This window comes from Odocoileus virginianus, chromosome 26, assembly GCF_023699985.2.
Source record: "Odocoileus virginianus isolate 20LAN1187 ecotype Illinois chromosome 26, Ovbor_1.2, whole genome shotgun sequence".
Classification (NCBI taxonomy): domain Eukaryota; kingdom Metazoa; phylum Chordata; class Mammalia; order Artiodactyla; family Cervidae; genus Odocoileus; species Odocoileus virginianus.
Genome location: NC_069699.1, coordinates 33,751,385 through 33,779,290, shown reverse-complemented (window position 1 = coordinate 33,779,290; position 27,906 = coordinate 33,751,385). Strand labels below are relative to the sequence as shown.

Genomic DNA, 27,906 nt, shown 5'->3' with positions numbered 1-27,906 from the left:
GAAAAAGCCCAAGTCCTCTGTGACATACAGAATAGAGTCACTGACCAGGTCCAGCTGTCTGCTGACCTCTACGTGGTGAACAAGAGAAAAATAAATGTCCATCTTATTCAGGGGTCTCTCTGTCACAGCTCTGTGATAAACTGAACTGTGTCTTTCCAAATTTCATATGTTGAAGCCGGACCCCAAGTGTGATTGAACTTGAAGATATGGATTGTAAGGATTAAATGAGGTCAGGACGAAGGGCTCTATCCTGTAGGACTAGTATTCTTATAAGAAGTGGGGGAGAGACATAAATCACAGCAGGATCCTCTATGACCCACCTCCCAGAATATTGGAAATAAAAGCAAAAATAAACAAATGGGACCTAATGAAACTTAAAAGCTTTTGCACAACAAAGGAAACTATAAGTAAGGTGAAAAGACAGCCCTCAGATTGGGAGAAAATAATAGCAAACGAAGCAACAGACAAAAAATTAATCTCAAAAATATACAAGCAACTCCTGCAGCTCAATTCCAGAAAAATAAATGACCCAATCAAAAAATGGGCCAAAGATCTAAACAGACATTTCTCCAAAGAAGACATACGGATGGCTAACAAACACAGGAAAAGATGCTCAACATCACTCATTATCAGAGAAATGCAAATCAAAACCACAATGAGGTACCATTATATGCCAGTCAGGATGGCTGCTATCCAAAAGTCTACAAGCAATAAATGCTGGAGAGAGTGTGGAGAAAAGGGAACCCTCTTACACTGTTGGTGGGAATGCAAACTAGTACAGCCACTATGGAGAACAGTGCGGAGATTCCTTAAAAAACTGGAAATAGAACTACCATATGACCCAGCAATTCCACTTCTGGGCATACACCCCAAGGAAACCAGATCTGAAAGAGACACGTGCACCCCAATGTTCATCGCAGCACTGTTTATAATAGCCAGGACATGGAAGCAACCTAGATGCCCATCAGCAGACGAATGGATAAGGAAGCTGTGGTACATATACACTATAGAATACTACTTAGCCATTATAAAGAATTCATTTTAATCAGTTCTAATGAGATGGATGAAGCTGGAGCCCATTATACAGAGTGAAGTAAGCCAGAAAGATAAAGACCAATACAGTATACTAACGCATATATATGGAATTTAGAAAGATGGTAATGATAACCCTATATGCAAAACAGAAAGAGACACAGATGTACAGAACAGACTTTTAGACTCTGTGGGGGAAGGCGAGGGTGGGATGTTTTGAGAGAACAGCATCGAAACATGTATATTATCTAGGGTGAAACAGATCAGCAGCCCAGGTTGGGTGCATGAGACAAGTGCTCGGGCCTGGTGCACTGGGAAGACCCAGAGGAATCGGGTGGAGAGGGAGGTGGGAGGGGGGATCGGGATGGGGAATACATGGAAATCCATGGCTGATTCATGTTAATGTATGACAAAAACGACTACAATACTGTAAAGTAATTAGCCTCCAACTAATAAAAATAAATGGAAAAAAAAAAAGAAGTGGGGGAGACTCCAGATCGCTCCCCCCTCCTCAGTGCTCACACCAAAGAAAGCTCATCTGAGGACACAGTGAAAAGACAGCTATCTTCAAGCCAGGAAGACAGGCCTCACCAGAAACCAACCCTGATGGCACCTTGATGCTGAACTTCTGACCTTCAGAACTGCGAGAGAACACACTTCTGTGTAGAATACCCATTCTGTGATGTGCTGCTGCGGCGGCCCCAGTGGACAGGCACAGCCTCTTAGCTTGTATCCTAAGTAATAAAGCTGAGCCTTGAACAACGTGGTGATTAATCCAATAAAAACTTATAGTCAGTTCTCTGTATTCATAGTTCTTTCATATCTGTAGATTCAACCAATAACAACCAATTCAACCATTATTTTCAATAATACTATTGAAAAAAGCCCCACATATGCGTGGACCTGGGCAGTTAATGTTTGAGTTGTTCACGGGTCAGCTGGACACTGCTGCATCCCTAGTGCCTAGAACAATGACTGGAAATTAGTAGATGTGCTATGAACATTATTTGGGTAGATAATGAGTAGAACAGAAAGACAATATTTAATCTGTGCAGTGCTATAAAAATGTAAAGAATTAACAGGTTCTATATAGATTATGTCCACCCATTCACCCATCCAACCATATACCTTTCTATCATTCTGGCTGTACTCATTTGCAGGCAAATGAAACCTCATCTTTGAACCCTACCAGTGTCTCCTCCACAGTCCACCCTGAATCTACCCATGGTCAGCTCCTGTGCATTTTATGACCTTTATCACTTTAAAATTTTCCACCATCACAACGGTCACCATTCTAACCCAGATCCTATTATCACTGGCTTATTTTGCAATAATTGCTTCCAAACTGTTCCCTCTTGTCTCTGTAGTTGATCCTGTTGGAGAGACTTCTATTAATAGTTACTTGTGTCAAATCCATTTTGCCTTCTAGGAACAGATTCCTCATTTCATTTAGTCTGGCAACACACCCTGCAAAATAACCCTAATTCTCTACTGCTTCTGCAGCCTAGGTTCAAGCACAGGGCTCAAATCTGGCTGAGAAGATACAGGTGGAATTTGTTGGGTGATGTTTCTGGAAAACCTCTTTCAGAAAATGGAAAGCTTGGACTAGGCTCCTTTTTCACCCTTCCCCTCACTCTTTTATTTTTGTTGCTTGGAATTTGGGAGTGATTGCTGGAGCTCTGGCAGCCACATGGACATATGGAAGACTGAGGAGAGGAGATAAAGAAACGACGTCTCTGATGATTTTGTGGAGCTACAATACCAGCCTTGAATTGCCTATCTTCAGGCTTCTCCTACATAATGGTGAAATATACTTTTTAATGTGTAAGCCACTGTAGTCAGATCTCTGTAATTAGAAGCTGAACACAACTCCTAACTGATACAGAACCCACGCCTTCCACATTGTCAGCTTAGATATACTGAGGCACATTTGCAGTACTGCTACTTTGTTACCACTAGCACAGGGCTAAAGCATCTTCATAAAACACAATCCCATGTGACAGGAGGCATGTCAACAGCCTCACTTTACAGATGAGGAAACTAGGGTTTAGGATCACATAATCAGTACACATCAGACAAAAGACTAGAACCCAGGTCTCAGATGAAGCTGTGGGGTAACAAGAAACTACGAAACTATGGGTAAGCTATGGAATCTGGAAATTTTAAACATGCACACGTACATGTGCAGGCAAACACACAAACACATGTAATCTTGAGTGGACATGTGTTGCTTTTGCCTATCTTCATACCATCTACCCTTTTCTGATAGCACAACCTTTCTTTTCCGGGATAGCTGGTCTTTCAACTGAAGTTGTTGATCACCTGCCTCTAAGAGGGCACATAATCCCAGCCATCTTGACAATGTCACTGGTCCAGAAGTGGCCATGCAACCCAATCAGAGCCAAAGTTCTTTCTGAGACTGTCACTTACTCACTGTATGTGAATGTGGGGCCCATCTGCATCTCAAAGCCTCTGTCCGCTTATCCAAAAAATGATGCTAAGTCTATTACCTGCTCCACTGGGTGGTTCTGAGAACAAACTAAAACAATCTAGTAAAAGTTCCCGCATACAGGGATGTTCACTTACTATTAGCTGTTCTTTAGATCTCTTTGGAAAGCTCTCATTTTCCAGGACACCATCAATCTCTAGAATAGAAATATTGTTACATGATATTAACAATTAAGCCCCCAAATCTCACTTAAATCTTCTGTTCTGTTTGGTCATTTGCTTCCCCATTGCACAGACAAGAGGTTTCTTTGTCTGATTTTCAGAATAACCACTTCAACTAACTGACTTAAGTGATGAAAAGACAAACCTTGAGATAGTCCCCATTCTTTATCTGTCTCCAGAATGGCAAATGCAATCAATCGGATTAAGAAAGCCTGCATTTCTTCTCAATATGGTAATCTTAAAAACTAGAAAAAACAAAACAAAACTAGAGGCATGTTCATCCCATCTTGAATCAAGTGTCCAGAAATCACGTGAAACACAAACGTTTGGATGTGGTCATGGTATTTATTCGCAGTATATTTTCACAACATATTAATAAAGGATAATAACACTTATTCATACATTGAACATAACTTCCTGGAGCACTCTGAAGTTTGTGTGGGTTTGGAGAAGACTGACAGGTTTCTCCTAATCTCTTTGGCTTTTGGAAGTGGGAAGGTTTCTCAAATCGAGTGTCTGACAGCGGTGACGACTCCTCTTCCATCAGGATGGAAGAGCAGAAAGACCATAGCTTTGGCAGTTCCATTTTGGAAAGAAGTAACAAACAGGACTTCCACAGATAAATGAATCCAAAGATAAGACAGACTCAGGCATCTTGTACTCCATAGTTCATTTTACTCCTGAATGCCGATTACTGCAGCAGCCATGGACACTGACAGGGTTTAGGGTTCGTGGCTCAGAGGGGCTAAGTCACCAGACAAAGTTTCATGCAAAAGGCAATCCTGATGACTAAGATTCCGGTTCTGGATTTCTTCAGATGTGCTGGGGAGGCTGAAGTTCACCCCCACCCCAGGCATCCTCTGTCGCAATTGTTGACATAGACACCGTTTCAGAGTATCTTGGCAAAACGCTGAGCGGCTCTCATTGGCTCAATGTCACGTTGTAATGAAGCTGCTTGAAGGACCCTCTCTTTAACCAGAGAGACAAAGGCACCATTAACTGAAGCAAAGTACTGATAAGAATGACAAGAACAAAGTCCCATTCTCTTCTCAAGAAGCCAGGTCTAAAACCAAGGGTAAACAGTTGGTCTTATTTTATCCAAGTGACTGTCCATTTAAAGTTGTCCTTTAGCTTCTCCCTTCTATTAAAAGTGTTTACAGTTCTGAGTCTGATTATCACTTAGATACACACAATATTAGCACCAAGGCAGCAATTTTTTTTCCCAGAGATCACATGAAACTGAATAGATACTTAACATAATTAATAGCTGGTACAATCTGTGACATCACTAAATTACCAATTGGCTAATGACAGACTCCTAGAAATGCCAACAATATCCTCATACAACTCTTGTAGCACCTTGATGGTAGCTAAGTTGTTTCTTATAAAAAATTACAATTAAAAAAAGTAACATAAAACATTTACAGAAAGAAAGTAAACAATAGTGTACCGTGATAATAAAGGATCACTTTTGTCATAGTACTACATATAATGTAGAGTACGTAAAATGCAGTGGTCTGACTGCAGGGGACGAAATAATGTGAAAGGCAGTCATAATAGAATCATTTTACGTACAAAAATATTACATCACAATAAATAATTTCAAACATAAATATTAAACTTTACATCATTAGGTTATTCCACATTTATACACACACACATATATATACATATGTATGTGTATATAAGTATATATATGCATATGTACACACACAGGCACACAAATTCTCATACACACACACACACACACACACACACACACACACACACATTTTAAGGTGGAGGTATTTCATCACTATCCTTCATCCATCCCATAATGGCTTCCTCTTCTGAGCACCTGAAAGCAAATGAACCAACCAGGAAATGTAAATCTTCTGTCTCAAATGACATAAGTCAAGAATAGGTAAGTCAGAAATTTTTACATATAGAACTTTAAAATAATGCTTGCTACAATAAACTGGAAATTTCAAGGATATATAAAGAATAAAATAAAAAGCCACCGGCCTGTGATTTCCCCAGCCTGAGATAATGTTCTTCACATACTGGTGTATTTCCTTCTAGTCCTTTGGAAAAGACATGTAAATATTATGTGTATGTGCTCATTCAAATGTTACTACTCATAAGATACATATAAAATACACTTTATTAGATACAAAATATATATAATACAAATCAAATGGAGATCCCCTGACTTCACCTTCCTTTATTCCATCTCCTCTTTTCTGATAACAAACTCTTTCTGGTCCTTTGGCAGCCATCCCTCTTCCAAATGAAGCGGTCAGCCACCTGACTCTAGGTGGGTACATGATCCCAGTCTCCTAGACGTTATGACTGGTTCAGAAATGGCCATGTGACAAATCAGACCCAGAGTTCTTGTGCAAAACAGTTGTCAGAGGTGAGCATTTACTAAGGGCCATGAGATGTAAAGATGATGTAAGCCTAGAACTGCCAGGGACCATGGTGTGGAGATGATCTGCCCAAGAATAAAGTCACTCAAGAGGCAAGCATTGCTGATGGATAGAGAAAGAAAGAGCCCTGATGACTGTGAGCCTCAAGATCCAACCATGCCTGAAGACAGACCACTGCTTAGACATCTCGGTTACTTAAGACAATAAGTTTGTTTTCAGTTTCCTTTTTTTCCTCCCTGGTGCTTCCTGCAGTGGAAATATTTCTACCTTAAGTTCATAATTTTTAATACAGATGGTTAAACACTGAAACTGATACACAAGTGTCAGCTATACACTCCTTTGCCAGGATCTTGAAGAGCCTAAAAGGGATAATGGGCTGCTGGAAGCTTGAGGGAAGATGTAGGAGGGTCGCGTGAGTTGGTTGAGCTCATCTCTTATACATGAAAGGTAATGAGATGAGAAAAGGAGTGATCAGTTCACTTCTCTGCCCAGCAGAGGGAGTGCTTGCCAGCATAATGTAGTCATGACAGGAATTGTCAAACTTTTAACAGGGAAACTCTACTGTGCATTTAAAAATGCAGATTTTGACTTTGAAGATTTGGAATGAGGCCAGAGATCCTGCATTTCTAATAAGCTCCCATGTGATACAGATCAGGCTGGTCCTTGGATCACATCGTGAGTTACAAGTGTGCAGAAGAGTACATTAACTGAGAGCATTGGCTGTGGGTAGGACCCTCCTGGGTCCTGTCAAGGAAATCTGTGGTGAACTTAAGCCAGCTGCTTAACTGTTGTGAACCTCAGCTTCCATTCGTAAAATGAGGGTAACAGCCCTAGACTGTGGATTTGCTGTGAGGATGCACGGAAATAATGCCTACCCAACATGGTGCCTGACACACAGTCAGGGGTCAACAACTGTTATTAATATTACTCTCGTAATACCCTCGGCAGTATTTCTCAAAGGCTGAGCTGTGAATCTTCTGCATTAGAATTTCCTGCATTAAAAATACAGATTTCTAGATCCACCTCCACTCAACGTAGTAGGACTTCTAGAGATGGAGCCCAGGGAGCAGCATTTTTAATAAGCACTGCAGAGGAAATGGTGCAGGATGTCTGGGAACCGCACATCCAAGGTGGAGAGCAGATGGCCACAGGCATGCGAGGACAGATGAGCAGGAGACACAAGGCTGAAAAGCACTGGCTCAGCTTCCCCCGTCTGGGGGCAAGTGACCCACCTACAGTTGCTAATCATTAGACTGCAGACAGAATGAGAGAGAGCCAGGGGGCAAGAGAGAGAGTGCGAGAAAGAGAGAGAGGGACAGAGACACTTGCCTTAACTATAAAACTCGAATCTCCAGGCCAGTGCCAGAGGACGGAGCACATTTTCCACAGTAACCACCACATTTCCCGATGACCCGGATACCATCCTGCAAAAAAAAAGATGCATCATCTTAGTCCACCTGCTTGGCTACTATGGTTCTAGGGCTTGAACTGGCTTTTGGGGGGGACTCATTCCTGTATGCACAGCAGATAGGACTTCTCAGAAGAAGTGGGGACCAACATCCTCACCACGGTCTAAAGCAGGAGCTGAGAAACAATGGCCTGTGTGTCCCCTGTGTTCATACGGCCTGTATCTTCACAGAGTGCACTCACCCTCTTTGAAATATCCTTACCTGCACTTTTCCCACACAGACCATTCATGGAGACTAATCTTTACTCCCTTCACACTCAGCATGGTCTCCTCAAACACACAGCTCAAGAGTCTCAGTATAAATCTATCTACTCATCAAGAACCAAAGGAAATCACTCAAAAGAATTGTTTTGCTTTTAACCTGATTATTGACATGGTCACCAGTGTCAAGAAGAGCATTTATATTTTTAAATGGCTGGGAAGCAGCAAACCGAGAATACTATTTCTTGATAGGTAGAAAAGACATAAAATTCAAATTAAAAAAAAATTCAAATTTCAGGGCCCATCAATAAAGTTTTATCAGAATACAGCCACATCCATTTACTTTTCTCACGTCGTGGCTGCTTTCACGTTACAACAACTGGGTGAGTGGTTGGTTTCACAGCCTCACACTGCTACTCCGCACACAAGTAACAGTGATACACTGTAACCTGTCTTGAGTGCCATGCATATTGCAGTATTAGAACATTTTCTTTTTATATATATATAACCAGTATATGCCAAAATAAGAAAAGACAACAAAAGTAGACTTTATTGTACTTTTAAGGTACAGTAGGATGGATTATTCCATTGTCACATTTACATGGCAAAGCACTGCATTCATCATGCAATGATTACTATGTATGCATGTGCTCAGTCATGTCCAACTCTTTGCAACCCCATGGACTGTGGTCCACCAGTCTCCTCTATCCACAGGATTTTCCCAGCAAAATCACTGGAGTGGGTCGCCATGTCCGCCTCCAGGGGATCTTCCCAACCCAGGGATCAAACCTGTGCCTCCTGCGTCTCCTGCGCTACAGGTGGATTCTCTGCTCCTGAGCCAACGGGGAAGCACACAATGACACTGAAGTTGTGCTAGAAGAATACACTATACACCAATATCACCACACTTAGCATGTGCATGGTATTCCCAACTCCCAGGCAAGCAATGCTCAGGAATTTGGAAAACTTAAGAATATCTCATCATAGTGTAATTCTTCACAAAAACAAGATATCAAAGTGAGCAAGGATAAAAGATGAAAATATGTAAGCGTCCAAGTGGCTCATTCGTTAGCGACACAAAGAAAACAGTCTACTAGGAGGTGAGTTCATGAAATCTTGTTTAATTGTAACAGCAGAAGACATATGTCCAGAGAAAATCAATTTGTTGAACACTGTTATCCTTTTGGCAAGACCAGTTGCTCAAAAATTTAATGAAATTTGGGAGCCACATCAATAAACAATTAAAAAATGAAGCAAATTGGAATGGTTTCCTGTGGTTTTTGATGAGAAGATAGATTTTACTGATACTCTTTCAGCTGTTTGAGGAGACTGTGCTGAGTTGTGAAGGAACCAAATAATCAGTCTCTATAAATGCCCAGTGTGGAAGAAGTATGGGTGACAGTATGTCCAAGAGATAGAGAAAATACTAGTTGGAAAAACTGAAGAGGAATCTGCTGAGATGTGTTGACAACTAATAATGGTAAGACCCATGTGTGGAGAAGGAGAAGCTTTATTTGGACCGATTTACAAAGCTTGTGAAAATGTAAGATGCTTAACGCCTGTGATTACTCACTGTGGGAAATATAAGAACCTCTCCATTGTCACGGAGCCCATGGTGTTAATAATGAACTTCTTTTTCTATCATAGACTTTATCTTCTTCAGTTCTGGGAATTTGTGGGTCAGGACTAGAAGTTGAATACTCTGACTTATCCTAACATAGAGCAGTTGGATGACCTAGGAGTGGTAAAGTTTTATCATGAATTTTGAGCTCAGGGACTGGATAAATAATTTTCTGAACTAGAAGAACTGTTCTCAATCAATGTCATTGAACTTAATGGCTTTGGACATGGCCTTTTGCTGCTGACTTGATAATGTTTCTTAATGAACTGAAGCTAAAATTACAAGGCAAAAACTGCACTTACAGGCAAAAGTTATACTGTGGTAAAGTCATTTCAATAACAACTAACATTGTTTGAATCATAAATCATGTTAAGGTGCTTTGTACACTTCCCAATCTGTCAAATGTTAAAAATGAAAGCTTTATTGCTATTCCACATACATTTACAGTGGATATACTTTGTGAGTGTGAACAGTTTCAGCAGCATTTTTTGGACATGGATGTAAGTGCAAAGGAAATTTTCATATTTGAAAATCCATCTAATGAGGTAACTGAGGAGAGCTCCCATCTCACCTTCAGGTACAAGTGATTCATCTGTAATGTAATGACGTGCAGAAAGGCAAATACCAAGTGAAAAACCTAACGGAATCCCACCAACAGCTCCCAGGGCATGCATGTGCTCAATTAAAATGCTGTGGTTGTAGACGACAGTAGTGTTTGGCAATACCTATCTCTGCAAAAAGACATTCATAAAGATGAAGTGCAGAACATCTCATTTCAGATCAGCATTAACAAACATACACTTTGAAACAATTTTGGTAACAGAGAACACTGATTAAGCAAAATGTTATCCTTTCTCAATATTTCATTCATTTCCTTGGTAGATTCTGGATAACAAAAATTTACACTCAATTACTATTCTGCTTTGGGTTTAACCACTAAATTTTTTGTGCAAATTTGTTTTCACTCTTGTCATATAAATACGTATGTAATATCCATGATTTTCACCTCCTGGATGGCAAAACCTGAAGTATTCACTATCTGGTCCTCTACGGAAAAGCTTCGCTGAACCCTGGTCTCTAGCCTCGTACAGTCCTACCTGTCTGCACCTGTCTTGCTCTGCTCCTCCCCTCTGCATTTCTGAGGGTGGTTCCTCTAACATGGCTCAACACAAGGCCTCCACACATGCGGCTCCTCTAGCTGGAACTCTCTGCCCTCTCCTTCTCTGTGTGAACTGGACTCTGCGTTTACAAGCTTTTGCCTGGTAAATTCTTCAGAACTCAGCCCAGAGGCCACTTCCTCTGAGAAATCGTTCTGACCGAGTTACCAGTACCCTACAAAATAGGGTAGTTCTCTCTTGATGTCTGTCTTCCCCCCTGGAATGTAAGCCCCATGATGCCAAGGCCAGTGCCTTGTTAGAATACTAGGGTCCCCAGAACCTAGCAGTGGTCTAAACACACATTTGTTGAATGAATCGAAGAATGCTGAACAAGTACGCTCTTCTCTGTGAGCTGCAATTCAAATGGCCCTGCTAATCAGCCCCCTTAACCCCTCCCCCATGCTATGAAAAACCCCTTGTTTAACTGTGGCATCATATCCCAGTTTGTAAATTACCATGTCACATGAGCCACCCTCTACCCCTGACTCCTGCACAAGGTGTGGCATCTAAGATGTTTTTCTCCACTGGGACTAATGCTGGTGTGAATCATACTTGTGTGCACATTTCAGGATCTCTTTGGGCCATATTTGATTCATATGGCCCAACTACGGAAGTCTTTTGAAAACAATGAATAATCTCATTAAAAAAAGAAAAATAGCTGCCAATTTTGAAGGAAAAAAATCATGTAAGTTTCACTCTTTTAATAATTTGCATGCTTTTAATTATGAGTGAGATTAACTTGAAGGGCTTCCCTGATGGCTCAGTGATAAAGAATGGGCCTGCAACGCAGGAGATGTGGGTTGGATCCCTTAGTCAGGAAGATCCTCCGGGGGAGGAAGTGGCAACCCACTCTAGTATTCTTTCCCGAAAAATACCACGGCCAGAGGAACCTGGTGGGCTACAGTCCAAGGAGCCACAAAGAATCAAACATGACTGAGCGACTAAGCATGCATGCACAAGAATAAGTTGGAAGACTGAGTTCTATCAGCCCACTGGGTCTTGGTTTTAGGGGCCCATGTTAGTTCTGGAGCTGGTCTGACATCATCAACTAGTTCTGATGCCAGATCAACTGGTTTTCTAGCCAGGAACTTTTCCCCTAGGCTGAAGTATATAGGTCTGGTGGCCTTAAGGATGCTGACATAGTAGAAATACCTTCTGTCTCATTAAAGATTTTTTTCCCACCCAAACTCTTCCTTCCCCAGCAGCAGAGATCAGACTGCCTCAGATTTGCATCATATCTTTAAATAACCTCTTTAAACCTCAGTTTTCTTGTGTATCTGTAAAATGGGGATAATACAAGTCTTCCCTTGTAGGTTTGCTGCAAATGAAAGAAAGCATATAAAGTACCCAGAATAGCACTTGGCCTAATGTATGTGCTCAATTATTAGTGATCATTGTCATAATGGTGCTGTTTAATGTGTGAGTTTCCATCATAGCCTGTTCTCATGGAGATAAGAACAGTCTGGGTAATTATAAAATCGCTGATGCTCGCTCTGCAATGTTCATGTTATTTCATTAACTAGGACTCTATTAATGTCATTTAGGCAAAGGTTGAACTAACACTTATTTCTAGTACAGAATAAAAAATATATGTACTGAGAAAATAAATAGCATAAACATGATTGTCATGGAAACAGCAGTGCCTATTTCAGAGAAAAGCATATGTTTTCCAGCACTTTAGAAGTACCCACTCTCATACAATGAAACATTAACTGTAAATCATTTTTATTTCTCCATTAAAGCAGGTCCACTAAAAATCTCTTTTCAACAAATATTTTGTCAGCAGAGTTTGAGCTATTACATATAATTAAAATGAGCGACTCTGTGTTCCATTAAGAACAGTTTATAGTTCATACTTTTCACTCTTTTCTATGCTTTCTGCAGTCAATATGACCAAGAGGTTGATTTGTGTAATTTAGGGAAGCCAGCACATCTTTGATTGAAGTATGCTTATTTACATTTCTTTGGAACTGCTGGGAGTGAAAGTGCCCATTAAAAAAAAAACAGTATTTGTTTCTTTTTCCAAATAAAGTCCTAATCACACATACACAAATGTACACACACACACACACACACACACACACACACAATGTATAAATATCTAACTTCTATGGGATCATACAGAATCAAATGTACACATATACAAATGGTAGTTTCACTCCACTTGTCTGTAGTAAATGTATGATTTTTATACTTGGTAGATAACTGAATTCTCACAAATGAATTGTGGGTTAGAACGCAGCTTATAGTAGATAAAAGAGAACTGATTCTTTGCTTGCTACACACACACACACACACACACACACACACACACATTTATCTCATGCTACTTAAACTCCATTGGTTGTAAATGAACTAAAAGATAAAAAAAAACAAAAACAAAAACAGGAACTGAATCCATCTCCCATACAGTAATACAACTTTAATTTTTAATTTCAAAGTAATTCTTGGATTTAGAGCCCTTCCCTCAGAGAAACAGTGATGGCTGGGCCTCAGGGTTCAGCTCCCAGCGCCTCTCAGCCCCGGGCCCACCCCCTAGAACACAGAGCAGCACACAGGCCCAAGGACGCCCCTCCCGCCCTGCTTACAGGGGCCTGCTTCACTGGGCCTGGCTCTGAGGGCCATTCTGGAACCTCCTCCAGGACGGAAGGCGAGACAGTAGCTCTGAGAATGGGCACCTTTCGGGGTGGGGGGAGTGGTGGCAGGGGGTCTCTCCCAGACGGGGGCTGAGGGTCCTCTCACATCCTGAGTGCACTCATGAGTTGGGCAAGCACAGAATATCACTGGCAGAGGAGCTTAGAATGCCAACCTTATCTCTCCAATCTTACAGGTGGGCCAAGTTCCCCCCGTTCTGTCTGGCTGCCCCTCACCCACAGAGCAAAAACTTGGTACAGTCAAAGCGTTTGTCTAGAAGCCCATGCCTGGACCCAGGAGGCGTCCCATATGCCTCAGTCCTGGATGGGGAAGGGCCCGTGTAGACAAAATCCACGTGGTGTGGTGGGTACCAGCCAGGTCCTGGCTCAGCCTCTGCTCAGGCTGCAGTCCTATCCTCCCATCACAAGCCAGCCTGCATCTTTCACCACCGTGACAATTCTGCAACCTTATGGCAAGCCTTAGGCCTATAAAAATGTGATAACATTGACAGCTAATGCTTACGGTGCCCCTGCTGCCTGTCCAGTGACATGCAAATGGCTTTATCTCCCTATTTCATTTATGCTCCACAAGAACCCAACTGGGTAAGACCACCATGATACCCATTTTATAGATGAAGAAACTGAGGCCCCTGAGAAATTAAATAACTTGCCATGATGGCCAAACTGGTAAAAGCATGTCAGGCGATATGACTTAAGGGCCTGGAGGCTTAACCTCTATGCTCTGCGGCTTCTGTGGGCTTTGATGACAGTGCTCTCCCAAGAATTCAATGAGTAACCTGAAGGAATGCGACTGAAGGCATGTAAACTGTCCAGTAAACAGAGGCTCTTTCAATAATAGAGGCTATTTCAATAACAAAAGTCCTTATCAGTAAAAAAAAAAAAAAAATTAGAATTCTTCCCACTACACATTTACGGGCAGCCAATAATGAGCCTGACACTGAGACTTACTTTTACAAGGTCTGTTCCTGTTGGTGAGACCCTGCACCCCTCCGACAAGTGGTGCTGGTAATTCAGTTTTACCCTGAATCACTAGAGCTTTCCGTTAGTTTTTCTTGGGGAAAAAGCATTTTATCACCAAGCAGGTTTAGAAAATGGAGGATTCCATTGTGTTTTTCCATGTGGTGCTCCCAGCAGAAAAGTGAAAGAAAGTGAAGCGTGAAGATGAGAGGACTGAATCAAAGCAGGGCTGTTTGGAGAATCGATCAGGACTGGCCAGGATCTGTACAAAATACAGCAGACCGGCTTCAGCCCCTCAGAAGCAAGACAGCGGTAAGGCAAGCTGGGAGCAGGACGTGACACAGTTCTTCACAGTGTGTTGTGTGGAACAATGGTAATTTGGGGAAATTAAGGTCTGACTTTGAAGAGAAGGCTCTGTGACTGGTTTAACTTAGGTCAGTGGTTTTCAAAACGTGGGCCCAGACCAGGGCATCAGCAGCACCGGGGAAATTGTTGGGAATGTACATTTCAGGCCCCTCCCCAGGCTGGCTGTGTTTCAGCAAGTCCTGGCCCAAGTCTGAGAACCACTGATTTAGGGAAATGCTGGCTTCAATAGAACCACACAGGTTTCCTTCCTGTACACTTTATTCCAACCTCCAATACACGCATGGTTACTGTGACTCTTCCAGAAGGAAGTAAAATATACAATTTTCCCTCAAGTGTCTTAGGCTTTGGAAGCCTGTTTCCATGGAGCATCCCTAGAGGATGCTGCTCTGTGAACGGCACAGCAGGCCAGGCACACAAAGCCTCATTTCTGGGGCTGCGAGGAGCTACAGATTGCTTAGTTCTGGCTCGTGGGGATTAATAAGGAGTGCTCGACAGACCCTTGAGACTAATTCTGAGCAGTCTCTCTGAGCTGTCACGGAACACCAAGATTTAAAAAAATAAAAAAATTTCTGACAGGCAATTGTGAAACCAATTCCCTTCGGCACAGGCGGAACCTCCCCCTAAGGCTAGGGGAACAACCAGCCCATCTCAGCAGGGCAGTGATCATTATCTCCACAAGGTGGCGCTCCAGGCTGCAATTATTTTTACGTTCTGGATGACCACTGCAATGACCCTGACAAAACTGAAACTAAGGTTTCAACACTGTTCACATAGATGGTTTTCTACATAATCATGGTTTAAGTATGACCACGTTTGAGGCAATGCATTTTTTTGGTCTCTCTTGGTCACTGCAACATAATATAAAGTAGAACACAAGAACATAATTTCTGGGCCCACTGTAAAGCACAGCAAGTGTGCTGTCTCTCGGTTCTCTTTCTTTCAGTACAAGCAAAAATATTAATGATTAAATTATAAGCAATCGATATAGCCATTTAGTTAAATCAGAGTTGAAGGAGTTAATTGACCTTCACATAGAAAAGAAGAAGTTTTTTTCTTTTTCAAAGACACAAATTCAACCCTTGAAGCTAAAAAAAACCTCTGAAATATTCCTGGAACATCATAATTGATGTTTTTTCTCTTCCTGGGTAGAAGCAGGCTGATTGAGCTGTTTCTTTATATTCAGATTTTGATAGGGTTTAGCAAATAAAAACACCGGCTGCTCAGTCAGATGTGAATTTCAGATAAACAACAATTTTTTTTAAAGAAAAAGTATGTCCCATACAATGTTTTAGATGTGCTTATAGTAAAAAAAAAAAAAAAAAAAAAAAATTAAAATCTTCCTTATTTGTGGAAGACTTGTGGACTCTGGGAGAAGGCGAGGGTGGGATGTTTCAAGAGAACAGCATTGAAACATGTATATTATCTAGGGTGAAACAGATCACCAGCCCAGGTTGGGTGCATGAGACAAGTGCTCGGGCCTGGTGCACTGGGAAGACCCAGAGCGATCGGGTGGAGAGGGAGGTGGGAGGGGGGACCGGGATGGGGAATACATGTAAATCCATGGCTAATTCATTTCAATGTATGACAAAAACTACTGTAATGATGTAAAGTAATTAGCCTCCAACTAATAAAAATAAATGGAAAAAAAAAAGAAATGCAAAAAATAAAAAAAATAAAATAAAATCTTCCTTATTTGAAATTCAAATTTAACTGGGCATCCTGTATTTTGTCGGCAACCTCACCTCCGAGTAATACCCCACTTTCTGGTCCTCTTTTCTCTCCATTACTTACTTTTCTGAGGAGACCCTGAGACAGAGGTCACAGCTGTGGCAGGACTGGGGCTATAGGCCACACCTTGTAAGTTTCCCATTTGCCTGTGGGTCAGCTCCTGCCCCGCGACCTTGGAACTTCTTGGCTGGAAAGGGCAGCGCTTCCTGCCCCAGTAGACATTAGACACCCCTGGGGAATTTCAAATTCTGCCCCTGTCACAGATTCCCTTTCAGTGAATCTGGATGGGGCCCAGGTACATGCATCTTAAACTTTCCCAAGTAACTCTAACATACCCCCAGGCTGAGCAACCAGACCAGAGCGGATTCAGAGTGTCCATCTGAGAGCTTCCTCAGCTGTAGGTCTTGCTCAGAAGCTCTGGGGCCCCAGAATTTTCACTGTCAACAAGTTGCCAGGTAATTCGGGTGCTCTGGGGTGATCCCACCGTGAACAGCTAGATTTTAGAGCAGGAAGAACTGACTTGTAGAGCCTGTGAGTTTTTCTCTCATTCTTCAGAAAGCCTCCTAATGAACAACTGCTTTTTCCAGCCCTTTTTGTATTATTTCATTTCTTCTGAAACAGACATCACTGTCCCTAAGCTCACATAGTTTAACTGCATGTTGGTTAATTAATTGCAAGATATCTGAGCCACACGCACCCTTAGAGGCTGCTGAGTGCTTTCGGCTTCCTGGTTAGGCATCCTTCTGATTGCTCCTGGTACTCAGGTTCACATCTCTGGGAAGAATTCATCAGAAGGGTAAGCAAGACTCTGCTCCACTCACCTGTCCACGTGCCAACCTTCCATTTATGTCCTCAGTTTTCTTCCTGACACTTTGTAAAATGGTTTGAGGAAGTTCCTTTAGCACCATAGCCTCAGAGGGAGGGAAAGAGGAGGAGAAAACAGAACTCATCCTCCAAGCCTTGGGGACCCTTACCGGAGACTTCTTGATGTCAGAGACGGCGTAATTCCCTTGGGAGATCCATCTGGCAGATTCAGTTAGAGACAAACCGGTTCCGTAAAGGTTGATGCTAAAACGACCCTGGAATAAATGGCCAGTGAACAAGATTTTTAGTCCACGTGACATCCTGAGCAAAGGTCCCACACAATAAAAAGGTAACCTGGAGAAAGATATTAATTCATTATGATAGCTAACTAATGACTGAGGGTTCTTTGTAGTGGTGGTGGTGGGGGGCGGTTCTGAACGAGGCACTTTACATGCATCATCTCATCCATCCTTGCAAGAGCAATCTGAAGGGGATTTTCCTCACAGATGGGGACAGGGAGGCCTGGCGAAGGTGATTAACTTCTCCAGGAGACACAAAAAGCCCAACTCAAATTTTCCTAACTTCAAAGTCCTCACTCTCAACCACCGCTATTCTGTGTCCCTAACACAGCAATCTTGATGTTGCTCACAATTATCAGATTCCTACAGGAACAAAATGCCACAGTGTAATTTTTTTAACAAGATCTCGCTGCCAAAGCTTCCTGGGCTTCAGCTCCCCACAGCGTTGAGCACGCTGAGTCCTAAGCACAGCGGGGCGAGACTTCAAAGGAGCGGCGCGTTCTCGGGGTTAGCCTGCAGAGGGCGCGCGCGGCCTGCGCTAGACCAAGGCAGGGCCCGGCCAAGCTGCCAGGCCCAGGGAACCCACACCTCCCAGCTGCGCTGTGGGATTCCTTGCCAAGCGTGGCCTCGGGTGTTTCCATTTTTATTTCCAAGGAGACAGTGCAGCAGAGAGCCTTTCTTGCCTTCCCCATCTGTCTCTGTGTATTTCTCTCTTGCAAAAATGACTCCACAAAGGCATCTTAAATAGATTCACGAGCGGTTTGGGAGTAAAAAGTGTGCTTTCTGCAAGAACCACAGACAGTGGGTGAAGGCTTCCTCTCTGAGCCTTAGGATGGAGTTTTTTGTCAAAACGGTCTTAAATACATCAGAGAGAGTAGTGAGGTGGAGGCTCACACCTAATCAGACCTAAGTGTAAAGTAGGCTTTTGATGTGGACAGATGATTTACCCTGTAGGAACCTCAGTTTGTCCATCTGTAAAATGGAAGGTAATAATAAGAGTGTCTTCCCCAGAGTAGTATAGTGAGGACTAAATGAAATTAGCTGAGGACTGTATGGCTGGTCCCTAACAGATATTAAAAAATACTGGTATTAGTCCTGCATTTTCTTATTGTTTTGTAAGTGTTCGTTTTCCCTCTCCAATTAGCAGTAAGCTTATTGAGGGGTGGGACGTGGCACTGCTTTGCTTATTTATATCAGTTATGGTTTGTAACACAGGACGAGGCACTTGATACAGTCTTGCTGTGCTTAGGCGCTCAGTCGTGTCTGACTCTTTGCAACCCCATGGACTGCAGCCCACCAGGCTTATCTGTCCATGGGATTTTCCAAGCAAGAATGCTGGAGTGGGTTGCCATTCCCTTCTCCAGGGGATCTTCCCGACCCAGGTATCAAAGTCAGGCCTCCCATATTGCAGGCAGATTCTTTACCAGCTGAGCCATCAGAAAGCCCCGTTATAGTCTTTATAAATATTACATCCTAGCTCTTCCATAAAGACTTCCAGGATCAGGTGTAACTTGGAAGTTTCCTCTCCATGTTGGTCCCATAAATGCCAAACAGTTTATGAACTCTTTAGGGGCCTTAAATCCTACGTCTGTACACTGGGAACAAAGAACGTTCCTATTCACAGAGGTGATGGGAGGATTTAGTGCGGTCTAAATCAGTGGATGTCATCAGAGGACATTTTTGCCCCCACGGGAAATCTGGCAACCTCAGGAGACATTTTTGGTTGCCATGAAACAGCTGGTGGGTACGTGAGCCACCGGCAGCTGATGCAGAGAGACCAGAGTTATTACTAAATATCCTACAAGGCACAGCCTAGTCCCCAACAACAGAGAATTATCCAGCCCAAAACATCAGTCGTGCTGTGGTCAGGGGGAGGAATTTATCCTAGAATCCTGACTCTTCTGCCTTTAGTGTGATCTCAGGCAAACGGCTTACCCTTCTTGAGGCCATCTGTAAAATGGGTAATAAGATAGAAATACAGAAGATATGACACACCTAGCCCATTACCTGGCAGAGAATAGGTGAGGTTTTAAAAATATTTTTGGAACTTGCCTTATGACAGTACCACGCAGATGTTAGTGGCTGTCATGTTGAGTGACTTCAATACCCAAGTATCTGTGATTGTGGTTACACCGGATGCTCAAAACCCTCCTTGCTTAGCCTCCTTAGACACTGGCTTCTGGATATGCTACATTAGCCCACCTGGCCAATTCTTACCTTCCTAGCCTTCCTCCCCTGAAGAGGGCATCCACACTAATCACAACGCCCAATCCTTACTATTGCCAAGGACACCTTCTTCTTTCCTTCCTTATCCTGTTTCCCATGAAGACTACCTGTCGAACCTACATCTCAGAAGACAGACGTGATATGCTTTGACGTCAAAGTTCTTAGAAGGAACAGGCTTCCAGCCCCAGGATGTGTCATGCTGATCCCCGTGTTCAGTGTCTGAGCACGTAGCTGAGCGGATTACATGCTGCCTAGATCTGCCTTTTCAGAGCAGGTGATAAACAAGTTTTTGTTCTTATTCTCTCTCTGGCCTTTTCAGGGTCAGGGATTTGCATTTTTAGCCAGCATCCTAGTTGATAATTAGCACTCTGAAAGTTGCCTGTCATCAGTGGAGTGTAGGCCTACTGTCCTTTCCCGCTCTGTCCCCACAGACCTTATCTTCAGGGTCTAAAGGGCATGAGAGTTTTAGCTACTATCTCCTGCTGCTGATATAAGAGTAAAGGTGATTAAGGCATGCATACACTAGATATTCCAGAAAGGTCAGCAAAAGATGTAGCACTGACAAAGGGAGGTTTTGTTCTCTGCTGGACAAGGCTGTAGGCTGTACGGGTCTTGTCTGAAAACGGGATCAGCCAGACACATCTGCTGTCATGGATTCGGACTCAGATGTACTGGGCATCAAACCTGGCCTCTCCCGAGCACCAGCGTGGGTTTGGATAAGTCACCTGACCTCTCCACACCTCTCAGCTGCCTCATCTGAGCGTTCTCACAGGATGCTGTGGATGATTAAACGCTACACTGATTTAGAAATTCTGAGCACAGTGTCTCAAGTGCAGTGGACACTCAGCAGATACTCATAACACCAGCGTCAGTAATAGTGACGCCACATGCACTATGATCAGGATAACAACATACACTCTGGCTGTGTCTTGACTCCAGGGCTCTTGGGGAACCCACCCTTAATGATACACAGATCCTTAAAGCAACAGCAGTGGATGAGGAGGAAAAAGAAGCAGATTGTCAAACACATCGTCTGCTTGGATATCTCTGCAGTCACAGATCAGAGGACAAGCAGGACTCCAGAGTAGTTTGCATAGTCCTGCTTTCTACAGACATTTCCCTGGAAAAGTGATTTGAAAAACTCCCACCTTTCATCAGCATTATTGGTGCTCAATAAACTTCTAAGGAATTGAATTCTAAAAGTATCTGATACGATTTGAAGAATAGACTGGAAAAAATACAAGTTAGCCTCTCACTGGCTTTGCTTTTCTCACTTAGCAACTGCATTAGTGTCAGGATTTAGCAAATCAATCAGTTCCTTTGTCTCTGAGTTATTAAAATAATCGAATGCAAATTACCTCTCATTTACTTAAGTTTCCCCAAAGATGCACATATCGAAACAAGAAAATCCTGAGGCATTTGAAAAGGGCAGGGACGGCCAATCTATAAGCTGTTAAATGCAACCCATACGAATGGGGTGTTTGAAGTCATCAAGTGCTCTAAAGAAACCGCACTTCAAAAGTTTTCAATTCCTGGGTAATGGAGAAAAGGCCCCTTTTAACATTCTGTCCTTTGTTTATTTTCTTTCTCCCCTGAGAGCTTCCTTTTCACTTCTCTAAAATGTTTAGCAATACTTTCTAAAGCTTGGGGCTGAGAAAACACGTCGTTAAAAGAAAACTCAGATGTGTTTGTCTTTGGATGGTCTCTAGTTGTGTGTAAATGCATCCTGGGGAGGCAGTGCCTGGCACTCTGAGCATCTCCCAGTCCCAATTCCTAGAACCTGTGAAGGCTCACAGCAACATGAAGATTTCCAACACAGAGTCTAACAACAGCTTTATAAAGACCTCATGTAAACCAGCGAAAAAACTGGGGCTAGGTTCTTCTGTCCAGAATCACCTAATTCATTACATGTCTCCTGCTTTCTCCTTGCAGAAGCCTGTGGCAAAGACTGACGCCTACTTGGCAAAGTGAGCCAAGGATGATTATAACAGCCTGTTTTAAAAGGCAAGCCAAATTAACAAGCCACACCTCTAAGGAGGCAAAAACCTGCGCAACTGTCGAATGGGTAAGACTGCCACTGAGCAGCTCTGCTGGAGACAGAATCCAGGAGATGGCTTTGCACTTCCTGGTCCAGACGCTGCACGCTTACACAGTGGAAACTGGACTGACAGTTTTTCTGTGTCATGCAATATTCAGAATTTTTAACGTCTGACAGCAGAGTGTTGGAATCTGCTTGTACTGCCTTTTGAGAGACAACCGTGTGCACATCTCCCTAACTCTCCTGTGTGTGATAGGATACTGACGACTTGAAAGCAGTCAGGGAGAAAACTGACACCCCAGAAATAGGCAAATGCTACAAACCACTGCTTCCCCCTGCCTCCATCCCTTGGAGAGCCAGTCATTAAACATTTACCAATATCATCATTTGTTTAACCAAAGCTTGCCATCTGATATCTGATTTCTTTATAAGATTTTACCATGATCACTGATGCATTTTGCTGAATGCAGAAGTCTGGCTCATGGCCATGACCATTTCCTTAGGAAGCACCCCTAGGAGCTGAGAGGCTGGGAGCATCTGTAAGGCCTGGATACAGGTGGCCAAACTGCCTTGCAGAGCTAGAACTGCCATTCTGATTACATTTACAGAAAGAGATGCAGCCCAGGGTGGGGGTGGGGTGGCCAGGGTGGGCTGTGGATCCCTGGGGGCGGTGGGTCGGCGTCCCTGGTTCGTACCTGTGGGCACTTGGCGGCACTGTAGCAGTCCCCAGCAGTGGCAAAGGGGACGGGATGTCCTTCATTGGTCCTGGCAAATTGTAAGTCAGTGGCTGTGGGGTTTTGGAGAAAGGGTTGAAGGGAGGGGAAAGGTGGGAGTAGGAGAAAGAGTTTGGGAAGGGACAGGATATTAACAAGGAGACAGAAGGGAAGAAGAAGAGTTAGAGAAGTCACAAGCGGGTATGGGAAATTAAAAAAACAATCCAAAATATGATTAGTGAGCAAATGGATCCAGATGTACACTTGCTCTGCTCCCCATTCCCCCAGTCACTATATTTGTGGTTCCGAGAGCTTCCTTCCCTGGGTTTTACCAGCACTGTCTGTCTCCTCACAGTATGGAACCCAAAAAAGGGGGTTTCAGATGACTCTGGACTCGATTCTTATATAAATAAATGTGTGAATCACCTCGCTTAAATGCAGTGTAATTGGATGACTGTGAACCTCCTGTAGACGGCAGCCTCGGAGGCTGCAGGACTGGGGAAATCAGCCATCCAAGCATTTCCAGCTACTTAGCAGTTCCTCCCCGAGGCTCAGCTGTCCTCCTGTGGCCCAGGCAGTCTAGTTGCCAAAATGTGGAGCAATTAGAACCCACATCTTGAAAATATTAATGGCAGTTTCTCAAGTTTGGGGCTAACTTGTAGTTTTTAAAAAAGCCAATAAAAACAATGCTTGCGTTTTTAACCCTCATGTAGGTCCTGAGAACAGCTGGGAGATTGGGGAAGATGGCTCGGGAGCAGACAGACTGAGAATCCTGCAAAATCTGATGAGGACTGGAGACCAGAGGCAGCTTTTTAAAACTTTCTGCTTTGTCTTTTGGGAATAGCAAGAGAAGGCCTCATTCTTTTCTGCAGTTTTGTGGGAGGGAAATCTGAGTCCCCCATCCTGCCTTTTCCAGCTTCAGCACCAGGAAGCTCTGGGTCTCAGCTGGGGCAGTATTTAAGTGGGAAAAACTGCAGACTCTGCCCTTAGCCCTCATCAGTCTGGCTGAAGGCAATTAAAAATATCTTGGTACAAATCAAGTGTAATCTACCTCCAGAGGAAAGCAAGGCAAGATTACAGGAACAATGTTAATGAAGAAAACTTAATTATTCATTATTTCTGTTTTCCCTCCATTCGAGGGAACGGGTTGGGATATTTGAGCTGTCTTTAACCACTCCTATGATTAATGTCCCTAACAAAAATGCAGTGTCGGCCAGAGTATGAAATCAGCCCACGGGCAGGCTAGTTTAAAAAATAGGTAATTCTGTCCTCCGTATTTCTTCTGTAAATTGGCCATCAGAGCAAATCCGTTTTTGCTCTCGTGTGTGTGTGTGCGCATGTGCGTGCATGTGCATGCGCGCCCACGTGTACCCACTGCTGGTGGGAGCCCAGGGCGGGGCGAACGTCGCGTCTGACCCCTTAAGACGTCTTCCTGCAGAGCGGTTGCTCTCATGCTTGCTCTGCCGAACTCAAGGCTCGGCCTTAAGGTCTCAACTCTGATGTCATATTTTGGGAGGCGCTGCCCTGACTTCCCCACTATGATGGCACCCCTTTACTGTGCCTCTGTCTCCTCTGTTCGTCACAAATCTGATGGAGAACCGTCCACTGCTCAGCCCTTTCCAGGCACTGGGGGGACCACAGTGATCAAAGGTGGAGCAAACCCCACCTTCAGGCAGCTCAGACCAGGGTTGTCATCCCTGGATCGTAAGTTCATTTTCATACCCTCTGGGCCTCGGCCCAACCCCTGAGCAGGATGTGTCACGGCCTGAATGGAAAGACCCACAGACACATGCCCCAGAATGCTCTATGGGACTTACTGATGATCTGCATGGTGGTCAGATCTATTCTGACCTTCTGGAAGCTGGAGAACCCAGCCGCTGTGTAGTCCTTCCGACACTGACAGTCATCACGTCGGCTCCCGTTGTAGGGGCATTCGGTTGGGTTGTGCAACCTACAGGACAGAGAGAATGTTCTGGTGAGGATGGGGAGGCGTTTCTAGGGATCTCCAGGTGGTCTGGGCTCTTCTGAGCTTGGAGTTCTCCTACCTGTGCCCGTAAACCTCAGAAAAATTCTCAGAGTCGCCATGGACCAGTGTCACATACTCCTTGGGGTGGTCAGAGTGCATCCCTGCACAGAAGACCTGAAAGACAGACCAGACAAAACCTGCCAGGGGAGGCTCAGAAATGGGACCATGACAGCCAGGACTGCTGGCTCTGAGAGCAGTGTAGAAATAATGACTGAGCTCGGACGAGTACCTTCAGGAGCTTTCCTGTGACAATCAGGAAGTATTCCCCATCTTCGCCGGCACCTTTCAGCCTTTTCACTTCCTTACAGTTCTGGGGCAGCTCACCTAGAATACACAAACCCATGAACATGAGCGGTGAGTCTGCAGTGGCTGCCAATGGGACCGGTTACACTATTCATGCACACAGTGGTCAGCGTGGGGCCAATGTCTCAAAAATAAACTCTCTACTCCAGAAAAGGGCAGGCAAGCGCATCAACAATGAGACCTGCTCTTCAAGCTCCAGAAAGGTGGCTTTGGTTGGCTGACTTACAGTTATAGATATTGTGGCAGGTTTTTCTTTCTTCTGGCTTCAGGTCAGCAGAGCATAAGTGGCTGGGCTGGTCGTCATTGGTGAGACACTGCACAGACCTGTGCATCACTCCCACGCCACACGACACGGAGCACTGTAAGCAGAGCAGGGTCTGTGAGGGGTCTGTGGAACCCGGGGGCCTGGAATTCCTGAGGCATGGAGCTCAGAGCTTAGAGGCTTGTTCAGAACCCCTGTGATGCTGAAAACAAATAGCTGATACATGGACAGCACTTCCTATGGGCCAGTCTTTGTGCTGAGTTTTATACATACCTGCCTTTACATATGTACTTATGTACCTACATAGGAACTCAAGCATATGAGAAGTAAATAATTTTCTCATCTAAGCCTTGCAATCACCCTATGAGATAGTACTAGTGTTATTCTATTTTTAGAGAGGGAAAATTGGGGCTCAAATGTGAGGAAGTTTGTTTAAGGTCACGGTGGATCCATGATTGAAACCTCAATCACTTCCAACTGGTCCCAAACTTCTGCCTGATCATCACTGTGCATCAGTGAAAGTCTCATAGTTAGCAGCCAGGAGGCTGGGGCAATTTTCTAGGGCAGTTTCAATTTCAAATATTCTTACCTGTTATAACCCTAATGCAACCAAGAATTCCTGATCCAGAAGGACAAATAGGCTTCTTAGCAACAGAAGCTACAACAGTGAACACTTCTATAGCCCTTATTAGGGGAAAGACAAGAGTTCTGGGTGCTTTTTAATTTTAAATTGTGTTCAAACATGTGGAACTTAAAAAGGTGTCATTATAACCCAAGTGGTTTTTATGCAAGAATATTCATTTCATCTTCATAACCCATTCTGCAGGGGACGAAACAGACATGAACATTTGGCTCCTTGTCCAAAGATCAAACAAGTCAATCCTAAAGAAATCAGTCCTGAATAGTCATTGGAAGGACTGATGCTGAAGCTGAAGCTCCAATACTTTGGCCACCTGATGCAAAGAACTGACTCACTGGAAAAGACCCTGATGCTGGGAAAGATCAAAGGCAGGAAGAGAAGGGGATGAAAGAGGACAAGATAGTTGGATTGCACCACTGACTCAATGGACATGAATTTCAGCAAGCTCTGAGAGATGGTGAAGGTCAGGGAAGCCTGGCATGCTGCAGTCCATGGGGTTACAAAGCGTCAGACACAAGTGAGTGACTGAGCAACCACCACCAAGGCTGTTCAACTGGGAAGTGGCAGAACCGAGAATCAGGTGGAGGCTGTCTGGAGTCAGGGCTAGCCACCCCCACCCCCGGCCCCTGCTCTAAGCACCAGACCCACCGGTCAGAGCAGCCTTCTTTCCCTCTGAGCCCATTCCAAGATGCTGACTCCTGTCTCCCTCCCAGGGCTCTCCCGGGAGGCAGTCACTCAGGACTGCTCAGGTAAGGTACGTCTAAGTCGGGGTCTGAGACTCAGCAGCCGGCCACTGTGACCACCCAGCTGTCTACTTACGCTCCCCCAGTTGCCCACTCTCCAGGTGGCCGACACAGGGCACTCTCGCAGGAAGCAGGGCTGGACACTGGGTGGCTGCATGCCTGGGCAGTTGATGGTGGTTTGGTAGCTGTACTCGTAATTCTCCTTCCCGGTGTAAATCTCACTACAGGAGACCAGCCTTTGTTTGTAGCCTTTTCCACAGGTCACTGAGCACTGGGAAGAGGCGGGTAGAGAGCAGAGGTTGGAGCAGGGCCTGGGGGCAGCCACAATAGGCCCCTGACCTCCACATCGAACGCTGACCCCAGGACAACAGGGCAGAGAGCTCTCTTTATTAGCTTCTAATGCACTACAAGCAGTAGCCCACAGCACTCAGGGGACGTGCAAGCCCTCCATGAGCCTTCCAGGATCCATGCTCCCACTGCATATTTGCCCCCAACCAGTCCCCCGTGGGGGGCACCTCAAGCCCCTGCTCTGGATTTTCAAGGGGGAGAAGCAGGTGGGGGAGGCGCTCCGTCTGTCTTGGGTCCACTTACAGCATCCAAAGCTCTACAAGGATGGACAAACCACACTTTTCTGAACCTACCATGACTGCATCAGAGAAGTGACCCGGTGAGATGCAGAGAGCGCCAGAGACACCCTCTGTATAAAATCCAGGCTCTTTGCCGAAAGAGGACTGTGGGACAATATCCTTTCCTACTTGATGGTTTGCTTGCTCATCTGCCCTCTGCTCAGTCTTCTGTCCCCTGTCTCCCTGGCTATGTACTGGGTTGGCCAAAAAGCTCGTTCAGGTTTTGTAGAAGCAGAAAGTCCAAACAAACTTTTTGCCAATCCAGTATCTTGACTTAAATGTTACCTTTCTGCTTCTCTTTCACTCTCTCTCTAAATCATGCAGTCATTTAGGCCTTTTGCCATAATTATATGGCACTTAAAAATACCCGGACAATCCAGAAAAGGAGAAAAAAGAAGTTTTTCACGGGTGTCCCAGCTCCCTTCTGTGATGGTATATTTAATTGGTTATTGGTAAGATTTCTAGATTGTGTTCAACTTCCTTAGCTACATACTTTATATGATATACTGTTTTAAAAAGAGAACAGAAATTAACCAACAAATTTAGTTTGGATGATATTTTTGGGAAAAGTCATCAAATAATTGGCCACTCACTGTAAAAATGTTACACAAAACTAAGGTAGAGTTTCAGGATTCTCAAGGTCAAAGAAGGGGCCTGAGTTCCAGATGAACCCTGGAAATTGTATGCAGCATGTGGCGCGTTTTGCTTTTCTAGGGGTGAGGGATCATAGCTTCTTGGCTCAGTTGTAAAGAATTTGCCTGCCCTACACACCAAGGAAACCAGATCTGAAAGAGACACGTGCACCCCAATGTTCATCGCAGCACTGTTTATAATAGCCAGGACATGGAAGCAACCCAGATGCCCATCAGCAGACCAATGGATGAGGAAACTGTGGTACATATACACCATGGAATACTACTCAGCCATTAAAAAGAATTCATTTGAATCAGTTCTAATGAGATGG

At 44.0% G+C, this 27,906-nt stretch overlaps 1 protein-coding gene and 1 long non-coding RNA gene across 3 annotated transcripts in view; both read right to left on the bottom strand.

Moving 5' to 3' along the window:
• The window catches only part of LOC139031301 (uncharacterized), a 55,701-nt gene extending 52,019 nt beyond the window's left edge, over positions 1-3,682 (bottom strand). The window contains exon 1 of one of the 2 annotated variants that reach the window (XR_011483786.1): positions 3,619-3,682. This is a non-coding gene — a long non-coding RNA (uncharacterized lncRNA). The remainder of the gene's footprint in view (positions 1-3,618) is intronic. The other variant, XR_011483787.1, reaches the window with a different exon arrangement.
• Positions 3,683-4,027: 345 nt separating this feature from the next.
• The window catches only part of ADAMTS9 (ADAM metallopeptidase with thrombospondin type 1 motif 9), a 163,727-nt gene continuing 139,848 nt past the window's right edge, over positions 4,028-27,906 (bottom strand). Inside the window, exons 32-40 of the mRNA XM_020882915.2 lie at positions 26,393-26,587; positions 24,898-25,030; positions 24,598-24,692; positions 24,388-24,482; positions 24,160-24,293; positions 22,325-22,416; positions 17,237-17,341; positions 7,440-7,534; positions 4,028-5,539 (exon numbers count right to left, since the gene is read on the bottom strand). Coding sequence (XP_020738574.2) covers positions 7,445-7,534; positions 17,237-17,341; positions 22,325-22,416; positions 24,160-24,293; positions 24,388-24,482; positions 24,598-24,692; positions 24,898-25,030; positions 26,393-26,587 — 939 coding nt within the window. The 3' untranslated portion in view covers positions 4,028-5,539; positions 7,440-7,444. The remainder of the gene's footprint in view (positions 5,540-7,439; positions 7,535-17,236; positions 17,342-22,324; positions 22,417-24,159; positions 24,294-24,387; positions 24,483-24,597; positions 24,693-24,897; positions 25,031-26,392; positions 26,588-27,906) is intronic.